Source organism: Pelophylax lessonae (genome assembly GCF_965119305.1).
Source record: "Pelophylax lessonae genome assembly, chromosome: 12".
Classification (NCBI taxonomy): Eukaryota; Metazoa; Chordata; class Amphibia; order Anura; family Ranidae; genus Pelophylax; species Pelophylax lessonae.
This window is the reverse complement of record NC_138779.1, coordinates 91,697,158-91,708,173: the sequence shown is the minus strand read 5'-3', so window position 1 is coordinate 91,708,173 and position 11,016 is coordinate 91,697,158. Positions and strand designations below refer to the sequence as shown.

At 43.6% G+C, this 11,016-nt stretch overlaps 1 protein-coding gene across 1 annotated transcript in view; it reads right to left on the bottom strand.

Annotated features, from left to right (window-relative positions):
- Positions 1 to 2,810: 2,810 nt before the first annotated feature.
- The window catches only part of ANKRD65 (ankyrin repeat domain 65), a 48,101-nt gene continuing 39,895 nt past the window's right edge, over positions 2,811 to 11,016 (bottom strand). The window contains exon 4 of the mRNA XM_082273238.1: positions 2,811 to 3,092. Within this exon, the coding sequence (XP_082129364.1) occupies positions 2,838 to 3,092 (255 nt within the window). The 3' untranslated portion in view covers positions 2,811 to 2,837. The remainder of the gene's footprint in view (positions 3,093 to 11,016) is intronic.

The following is an 11,016-nucleotide window of genomic DNA, read 5'->3' as shown; positions in this document are numbered from 1 at the left end:
TTTAACATGGCTCCACCAATGTTTACAATAAATAGTATATTGTAATATTGTTTTACACACCAAGGGTGTATTTATGAAAAATATTGCAGAGCTATACTGTATGTCCAGTGAAACTGCATGTACATTTGTTATGTGCAAATAGAGGCAAAATTGAATGTTATACACTTATTTTCTCTTCGTAGAGTGAATCTGGAAAATACTGCATAATTGCCTCTAGTTGGAGCTGACAGTCAGAGTAAAAAAATGTTTTATTTCCTGTGATCATCAGCTCCATCTAGAGCTCATAATGCAGTATTTGTCTGATTTCCTCTATGAAGAACATTCAAACTGGAGAGAAAATACTGTACAGAAAATATTCCAATAATATTCAGTTTTGCCCTTACTTACGCAGAACAATCGTGTATGCAGTTTCACAGGCAAACAGATCTGTGTTTTTTTTCCATAAATACACCATTAAGTAAAAACATGTTTCTTTGTCTGATTTATTGACTGTAAAAGCATAGTTCTGTAGATAATACATTCCCTTTAATCACAGAATTTTGTTTTCATTTTTTTCAGACTTTGATAAGCCTTGTGACTTTTCATTCAAAAAATGTTTTGGGGTTTTACAACGTTACAAAAAATACATTTTAAGTCAGGTTGTACATACATGACTCTTCAGAAATGTTACGGAATGTGAAACCAACATATGTCACATGCACCAAGCAAAGTAACAGTCATCTTAGCACGTGAGCTGATTATGTATGGGGTGCTGTAAAAAGATAACTAGAAAACACAGTTTCATAGTATAGACCACACTATACTTGACTCGGGTCTGTAAATAGATAGAAAAGTGAAGAAAATCAGAAATGAATAGGAGCAAGAGTGAAAGAGTAGGAAAGAGTGCAACAATAGGATATAAGGGCGATGGCAAGCAAGAAAAGGAGGGAAAGGTGATGAGTAAGCTGGGTGGAGTATAGGGAGTTCACGTTGGGGTGGCCATGGGGGTGCCCGTAGCCCACTCGGGCATCCCACATGGAGTGTCACATTAAATTAAAGTCATAGGAGACGTCTTTTAAAAGTAGATGGAAGGAAACGCCTAACACAAGAGGTCCAGATTTAGGTAAATTTGATCATTCTGTTTAACATTTTTGCCGTCGTTTTCTCATAGATTAGGGCACCCTTGATATGACTTTGTGGAAACTTAGAGTTGAGGATTTCCAGGATTTGGCAATGTCTTTTTTACAAACCCAATTCCAAAAAAGTTGGGACACTGTACAAATTGTGAGTAATAAAGGAATGGACTAAATTACAAATCTCATAAACTTATATTTTATTCACAATATAATATAGATAACATATCAAATGTTGAAAGTGAGACATTTTGAAATGTCATGCCAAATATTGGCTCATTTTGGATTTCATGAGAGCTACACATTCCAAAAAAGTTGGGACAGATAGCAACAAGAGGCCAGAAAAGTTAAATGTACATACAGTATAAGGAACAGCTGGGGGGCCAATTTGCAACTTATTAGGTCAATTGGGAACATGATTGGGTATAAAAAGAGCCTCTCAGAGTGGCAGTGTCCCTCAGAAGTCAAGATGGGCAGAGGATCCCCAATTCCCCCAATGCTGTGGCGAAAAATAGTGGAGCAATATCAGAAAGGAGTTTCTCAGAGAAAAATTGCAAAGAGTTTGAAGTTATCATCTACAGTGCATAATATCATCCAAAGATTCAGAGAATCTGGAACAATCTCTGTGTGTAAGGGTCGGGGCCGAAAAACCATATTGGATGCCCATGATCTTCGGGCCCTGAGGCGGCACTGCATCACATACAGGAATGCTACTGTAATGGAAATCACAACATGGGCTCAGGAATACTTCCAGAAAACATTGTCGGTGAACACAATCCACCGTGCCATTCGCCGTTGCCGGCTAAAACTCTATAGGCCAAAAAAGAAGCCAAATCTAAATATGATCCAGAAGCGCAGGCGTTTTCTCTGAGCCAAAGCTCATTTAAAATGGACTGTGGCAAAGTGGAAAACTGTTCTGTGGTCAGACAAATCAAAATTTGAAGTTCTTTTTGGAAAACTGGGACGCCATGTCATCCGGACTAAAGAGGTCAAGGACAACCCAAGTTGTTCTCAGTGCTCAGTTCAGAAGCCTGCATCTCTGATGGTATGGGGTAACATGAGTGCGTGTGGCATGGGCAGCTTACACATCTGGAAAGGCACCATCAATGCTGAAAGGTAAATTCAAGTTCTAGAACAACATATGCTCCCATCCAGATGTTGTCTCTTGCAGGGAAGACCTTGCATTTTCCAACATGACAATGCCAGACCACATACTGCATCAATTACAACATCATGGCTGCGTAGAAGGAGGATCCGGGTACTGAAATGGCCAGCCTGCAGTCCAGATCTTTCACCCATAGAAAACATTTGGCGCATCATAAAGAGGAAGATGCGACAAAGAAGACCTAAGACAGTTGAGCAACTAAAAACCTGTATTAAACAAGAATGGGACAACATTCCTATTCCTAAACTTGGGCAACTTGTCTCCTCCGTCCCCAGACGTTTGCAGACTGTTATGAAATGAAGAGGGGATGCCACACAGTGGTAAACATGGCCTTGTCCCAACTTTTTTGAGATGTGTTGATGCCATAAAATTTAAAATCAATTTATTTTTCCCTTAAAATGATACATTTTCTCAGTTTAAACATTTGATATGTCATCTATGTTGTATTCTGAATAAAATATTGAAATTTGAAACTTCCACATCATTGCTTTCTGTTTTTATTCACAATTTGAACAGTGTCCCAACTTTTTTGGAATCAGGTTTGTAGTTGCTTTGTGGCTTCATTCTAGATGTGCATCCGCAGGTAATGTCGCTTGTTCTTGAAGGTAAGTGGACACTTGGAGGTGTCCCAGCAGGGCTGCCCTCTGCATTGCATTGAGGCCCAGACTGTCTTTTTTATTCAGAGAGACTCCATTCTGAACCAGCAACTGTATGACACTGAGGTGTCCTGCACCCGCTGCTCTGTGTAGTGCCATTCGTCCATGCTTATCTGGGATGTCCACCTGAGCTTTTCTCTCCAACAGCAGCCGGACCACCTGTGACAGTAAAACAAGGTTGGAAAGTTAAAGCGGATCTTCACTACATCTGAGCACCACAAAACAAAAATACTATTTAGTTCATTTTTAATTCATTCATTGTCTCTATGCCTCATTTTTTCAGTTTGAAAAACACCCCTAGCATTTCTGGCCATGGCTATCTTGAGTAAGGGCAAATGATGTAGCAATTACTTCTTGGAATCCATTTACCCTTAGCTCAAGCACACAGGCATCCAACAGAGAAAGCCCCTCTTCCTCCCCTCCCCTCCTGAAGACTCCTGAGATGTATGACATCATTTACCTAGGCAAGAAACTAGGAAGTAACTAAAGAAATGTACAAAAAAAAAAGTTTAAAATAAGTAAATGTGATATAATTTCCTATCTATTTATTAATGCTAGCAGCATTAAAAAGGATTTAAAAATACTGTTTGGGAGAGTGAAATTCCTTTTTAATATTAGCAGTCTGGAAAGTTCAGTAGACATGTAAGGAAATAAACTCCAGAACACTATATCAAAAGAGGTGCTGGGAACTTTCAACCAAGTTCTATAGTTCTGGTGAGGTGGATCCCACACAGCAAGGCTCAGTGTTGCCAACCGCCCGTAGATTTACGGACAGCCCGTTAAAACAGGGCACTTTTCTCCTGCTCGTAAATGCCCGTAGCAGGAGAAAAGTGCCCGTAAATCTACGGCGGCGGGGGCAAGGTCGGAACTGCGCATGTGCGGCGCGCAGTTCCGAAGATTCCCGACTGACTCCGAGACGAGTTCTCGCACAGAGATCAATGCAGCAGGTCCGCCTGCGCCCGCCCCTGCCTCCGCCCCCGCCGTCATTCAAGTTTTCCCGCCGGCCGCTGGCGCTGACAGTGAGTGCGTGCAGCGTGTGGACTCACTGTGTGTGGAGTGGACTCTGAGACCCGCCCATTCTGTGACAATAGCGAATGAGAATTCGCTATTGTCACACGGATTATCCTCCTGGCCAATCAGGGAGCGGGTCCTCCCGCTTCCTGATTGGCCGAAAGGCAAACACCGTGCCATTGGACGAGGAGGAGGCGCCGCGGGGAGCCGGGGACTGAAGAGAAGCTGCGAGAGAGGTAAGTGCTAGGGGATCGCTGGCACTCTGCAATCATTGGGGGCAATGTGTGGCTGGCACTCTGCTATCATTGGGGGCAATGTGTGGCTGGCACTCTGCTATCATTGGGGGCAATGTGTGGCTGGCACTCTGCTATCATTGGGGGCAATGTGTGGCTGGCACTCTGCTATCATTGGGGGCAATGTGTGGCTGGCACTCTGCTATCATTGGGGGTAATGTGTGGCTGGCACTCTGCGATCATTGGGGGCAATGTATGGCTGGCACTCTGCTATCATTGGGGGCAATGTGTGGCTGGCACTCTGCGATCATTGGGGGCAATGTGTGGCTGGCACTCTGCTATCATTGGGGGCAATGTGTGGCTGGCACTCTGCTATCATTGGGGGTGATGTGTGGCTGGCACTCTGCTATCATTGGGGGTAATGTGTGGCTGGCACTCTGCGATCATTGGGGGCAATGTGTGGCTGGCACTCTGCTATCATTGGGGGCAATGTGTGGCTGGCACTCTGCTATCATTGGGGGCAATGTGTGGCTGGCACTCTGCTATCATTGGGGGCAATGTGTGGCTGGCACTCTGCTATCATTGGGGGCAATGTGTGGCTGGCACTCTGCTATCATTGGGGGTAATGTGTGGCTGGCACTCTGCTATCATTGGGGGTAATGTGTGGCTGGCACTCTGCGATCATTGGGGGCAATGTGTGGCTGGCACTCTGCTATCATTGGGGGCAATGTGTAGCTGGCACTCTGCTATCATTGGGGGCAATGTGTGGCTGGCACTCTGCTATCATTGGGGGCAATGTGTGGCTGGCACTCTGCTATCATTGGGGGCAATGTGTGGCTGGCACTCTGCTATCATTGGGGGCAATGTGTGGCTGGCACTCTGCTATCATTGGGGGCAATGTGTGGCTGGCACTCTGCTATCATTGGGGGCAATGTGTGGCTGGCACTCTGCTATCATTGGGGGCAATGTGTGGCTGGCACTCTGCTATCATTGGGGGCAATGTGTGGCTGGCACTCTGCGATCATTGGGGGCAATGTGTGGCTGGCACTCTGCTATCATTGGGGGCAATGTGTGGCTGGCACTCTGCTATCATTGGGGGTAATGTGTGGCTGGCACTCTGCTATCATTGGGGGTAATGTGTGGCTGGCACTCTGCGATCATTGGGGGCAATGTGTGGCTGGCACTCTGCTATCATTGGGGGTAATGTGTGGCTGGCACTCTGCTATCATTGGGGGCAATGTGTGGCTGGCACTCTGCTATCATTGGGGGCAATGTGTGGCTGGCACTCTGCTATCATTGGGGGCAATGTGTGGCTGGCACTCTGCTATCATTGGGGGCAATGTGTGGCTGGCACTCTGCTATCATTGGGGGCAATGTGTGGCTGGCACTCTGCGATCATTGGGGCCAATGTGTGGCTGGCACTCTGCTATCATTGGGGGCAATGTGTGGCTGGCACTCTGCTATCATTGGGGGTAATGTGTGGCTGGCACTCTGCTATCATTGGGGGTAATGTGTGGCTGGCACTCTGCTATCATTGGGGGTAATGTGTGGCTGGCACTCTGCTATCATTGGGGGCAATGTGTGGCTGGCACTCTGCTATCATTGGGGGCAATGTGTGGCTGGCACTCTGCGATCACTGGGGGCAATGTGTGGCTGGCACTCTGCAATCATTGGGGGGCAATGTGTGGCTGGCACTCAGTCTGCAAAAAAGGGGAAGCTCCGTTGGTTTTCTTTCTCACTCCCTCCCCCCCCCCCCCGAGTCCGACAGCTAGCAGGCAGCGCACTGCAGACTGGAGTAGTAGAGAGAGAAATCGGGGCCCGGGGGCAGAGGACATCAGTGTCCTGCTCCTGTGCCCCCTTCACCTCTCCATGTTAATGGAGAAATATGGTTTTTGACTTTTGTTTAACCTAAACACATTGCTAATAGCACTATCTACATGTTTATAGTTTAAGTATTGATATTTGCACGGTTTAGCACTGAAAACAGCCTGTTTATGTACATTTTTGCAATGCCAGTAAAAAATTGGTGCCGTCCGTAAATTTTGGAAGTTTTGCCAGTAAATTTCCCTCCGGGAGGTTGGCAACACTGGCAAGGCTTCACTCAATGGGCATCCAAAGTAGCTCAAACCATAAAAATATAGAAAGGTGCAAAAGACCAAAACCAGATGAAAGAATCCAAGATCATGTTAACTGTTAGTAAATAAGACATATGAATATATCAAACGTGTTTCGGGGACATCAGCACTCCCTCTATATCAGGAGTCAACACTGGATAAAACATTGCTGGACTCAGAAAACACACTGACTATATCAGGACCAGTATTGAACTCTCTACATGGAGTAGCAACTTGCCACCAAGTGCTGAACGCTAACTGAATGTTTTCTGTAGGTTGGGACCCTTTCATTGCCAGAGCCGTTTTTGTAATTTTTGCACACATGCTAAAATGCACCCCAAACATCATATATTATATGGGGCAGAGCTATACACTGTTGTTAGGCCGCCACTTCCAGTTTCGAAACTGGCAGTCATCTGAGCAAAAGCAGAGTTATAAATTTTTTTACCACTTGGCATCTGAATGTTTTTTATTGTTTTTTTTTTTATTCTTATGCTTTAGTAATAAATTACTACACTATATCTGGCCCCTTTTGGTATTTGGCTCCTTGCACGAACACTTCTTTTCCATCTAATGGCATTGTGGGCTTTTCCCCAATCAGTGGACTGCTGCTGCTACAGTCAGAGGACCTCAGGTGGATGCATGCAGCTGGATGTCCATAGAGTGGAAGCTGACATTGTTCATTCCCAATGCGTGATTTGCTGCTTTGACAGCTAGTAAGCTGGTGAGTGCTCAGTTTCACATTGTGTCCCCTTTTTTAAATGGTGGAAGCAATACACAAACATTTCTGGAGTTAAGGAACTTTTAGTTCATTATTAATGCATTTTTTGTGTGTGATTTTTCTTTTACATTTTTATGCCCATGACTTATAGTGGATGTTTTAATTATTATTTACTTGAACATTTAATTTGTTATTGCTATTTTAAAGCGCTGCAACTTTATTACTATTATATATTTTCTGAAAGAAAAGACCCTGAAGTTTAAATGGTAGTAATTATCATTTTTATGTCACTTGTTATTAGTGCCCATGTTCACTAAACCTATATTTTCAGTAAAAAAATACGGGTGTTACCTTCACCAGTGTGTAAACGTGACTGGCCAGCTTTACAGATGGTTTATTGTTCTAATGGAGTCCTGGGTATCAATAAGAACAGGACAGGGGCTCAAACGCTTTACCACTCCACCCATAACTAAGAAAAAAAGTTGTGGCTTGACATACACTTAAAGAGGAGGGAAAGAACAGAATTATTTCACCCATAGATGTGTGGATGGAAACCACTGGACCCTAAAAACACCATTTGGAAACTGGCTTAAATGTACAAGTTTTGTACGCCATCTTATACCTATAGGATTCTGGTAGTGTTGCTTTCTAATTTGTGACCACCATTGCACATTTTTGCTATGTGTAGAGCACAGGTGTCAAACACAAGGCCCGCGGGCCGAATGCGGCCCCCCAGCCAACTTCATGTGGCCCTCGTACCTCTTCTGCAGCTGGCTGCTGCACCCCCCTTGTCTCTGCCTCCACCTTGTCTCTGTAGTCCGCAGCAGAGAGGACAAAACTCCTTTGCCAGATCCTGCACTCCTCTGTGTAGCTGCAGAAAGGCTTGTCTTTGCCCCCCACCCCATTTCCTTCTAAGCAGTCCCCAGCAGAGAGGAGGGCAGAACTTCTCCTACAGATCCTACAGATCCTCTGTGCAGCCACAACACCACCTTGCCTCTCCTTCCCCTGGTCTCAGCATTCAGTAGACTCTGGAAGCTGACTCCAGCCCTCCTCTGGTTCTCCTCCAGACCCTGCACTATTTCCCAGATCCAACCGCATCATCTTCCTGGCAGCAGCACAAGGTAAGGGGGTGCATTGTGATGTAAGGAAGGGTGGGTGCCTCTTGACTTCTGATAGTGGGAGGGGGCTCTTGACATCTCATGTAAGGGTGTAAGGGGGCGTGGGGTTCTCTGGACATTATTCTTACAGATATAACCGGCCCTTTGAGGGCAACCATAATACTGATGCGGCCCGCGATGAAATCGAGTTTAACACCCCTGGTGTAGAGAATTATAGTTTAAAAAATATATTGGGAAACACTTAATGAAAAGACCCAAACAATAAATCAAAAGCACACTTTGAATGAATGTAACATGCGCTTACATATTTAGTGACAAAATATAAGTGAGCAACGCCCCTATATATGGAACAATATATCTAAATTTCTTAGTGCAATAATATCAGTTATACAGTAACGTGCATTTATACCAACATGCAAAACTTAACATGCAAGGCAAATGCAACTCAAAATGAATGTCCTTGTGTAATAATTGAATTAATCAGTAAATAAAACAAATTATGTGTCTTACAACAACATTTCAGAATTCAATCATAACAAAATCCTTTTTGAAATCATAACATACTCATAAATATTCTACCATGGCCTAAATGCTTCAATGCTTGCAGTTTGTTTATTGGGCCTGGTGGATCCCTTAGCCCCTAAGAAAGTGATACGTACTTTACTTTCATCGCTAGTCTATTATGCTGTGGCCCCTACAGTGTTGGCCTGGAAGGTGCTGATTAACAAAACTCTACCCTTGTACAAAGTTACCTATGTTAGCAGAGGTGTGTTAAATAAATTTGACAAAGTTTGGGGAGGTTGGGTGAATGATATGTCCACTAGTGATCGACCGATATCGTTTTTTATTACCGATACCGATATTTTGGTCATCAGATATCGGTATCAGCTGATATTGGCCGATATTTTCAGACATTTAAAAAAAATGTTTTTTCGTTTTTTTTTCACGGGTACTTTTATGGAGGGATCTGGGCATCTAAAAGACCCCAAACCCCTCCTCTGCACTTAAAAGCATTCAAAACGCCAAGTTTACCGAGTACCCAGAAGTGATCTCATGTCCAAATGCGTCTTTGTTAGGGTCTTCTATTTGGTGGCCATGCAGGACGGTTGCCTGGGTCTCCCGGTGGGATGGGAGACCCAGGCGAGCCGCGGAAGGCGGCAGGAGGGGGGGACGTCCCCTCCCACTCCTTGTAATGACAGCCGAGCAGCTTCTCAGCCGCACCATTTGTCATTACAAGACAGCCGACCATCGGCTATGGATGCCGGTACCGGGGTGATGCATCTAGCTGCAGGCATCACTCCGGTACAAGCATTTTTCCAAAATATCCGTTATATTGGTAACCTCAGGGGTTGATCCCGATATATCGGAGAAAGTGCATATTGGCCCCCGATATATTGGTGTTGCCGATAATCGGTCAATCCCTAATGTCCACCGTATCTGATTAAATAGTCGTCTCTAGTACTATTCAGACATGGGAGTAAATCACACATGTGCAAGTCACAAGCAAGTCTCAAGTCTTAACCTTCAAGTCTAAAGCAAGTCCCAAGTTACTGTGGTGAAAAGCAAGCAAGTCAAGTTGAGTCCCTGCTAGAAGTCAAGCAAGACAAGTCAAGTCATTTATTTTGGTCAAGTCACAAATCAAGTCAAAATACTGATCTACCCCAATTTTCACCTTTAAATAAGTTAAAAGTCAGTGGTCAGGAAAGGTTTTGTTTTATTTTCAACATTACCAAAACTGCTTAGTGCTTTTTTCTTGGCATATTAAGTAGTAAGTAACGCTTTGAATGCCCAAACAGCTCAAAAGCCTTCCTCCGGTCATGTTTAAACATCACAGTCACTAAAAACATGTTAAGTTTTTCCATTGTTAAACAGTCCTAAGTGTCCTAAAAATCAGAACACACTGAGGTGTTTTAAGTGACTGTGGGTCAGAAACATAACAGGAACATTCATTTTGCTTTAACACATCTTGAGAAAATGCAAATATTTAATAACTTAAAAATGTAAAGTCATTTTGAGTCATATGTCTCAAGTCAAAGTCAAGTCTCAAGCCATGAATACCAAGTCAAAGTCAAGTCGAGTCTTTTATTAATTTTAATCAAGCAAGTCTCAAGTCCTCAAACTGGTGACTTAAGTCTGACTTAAGTCAAGTCATAAGACTCAAGGCCCCCACCTCTGGTACTATTGCCCTTCTACTCCATGTCTGAGGTTACTGTACATTTCCTTTGCCCTAATACCCTTGCAATGTGACTATAGAGATGGAGTATCACGTTCCTCTAGGGTCCTGCCTGTCATTACCCTGAAGAGTTTAATTGTATTTTTTAAGGGGATTGGTTGCTGTCATAAGTTTGCTTAGCTTTGTATCTCATACTGTTGTAATGTTCTGCGATGAATGTCTAACATTTTTTTTTTTTTTAGAGTATTGATTACTAATGCTGATCTACTGATTTGTGTGTGCTTTGTGTATACGGTTGTATGATTTATAATTTAAAAAATGTAAATAACTATAATTAAAAAAAGAACGAAATCTTCAATGCAATGTGCATAATACCACCACTGCAATGTTGAGGGCATATGCTCACTTGATGCGATGGACCTCTTTGTATAAACAGGAGGTCAAATAACGCTTAAATACAATGACATTTTTTTTCCCGGATGCTCCACAGCAAAGTCTACTCACATCCACCCCTTGGTTAAACAAATCTCCGGTAAATGGCCATCCAAAAATCAGAATTAAACCCCATAGTGTAAAACTGTGATTTTTATTATAAAAAGGAGTAAAATATACACTTACAAACTTTCTTAGGCTCAACAGCAGTAAGTAAATACTGATACAAGGAATCCAAGATGGCACCTTGTGAATGACCTTTGAGAAAAACAAGGACGCAA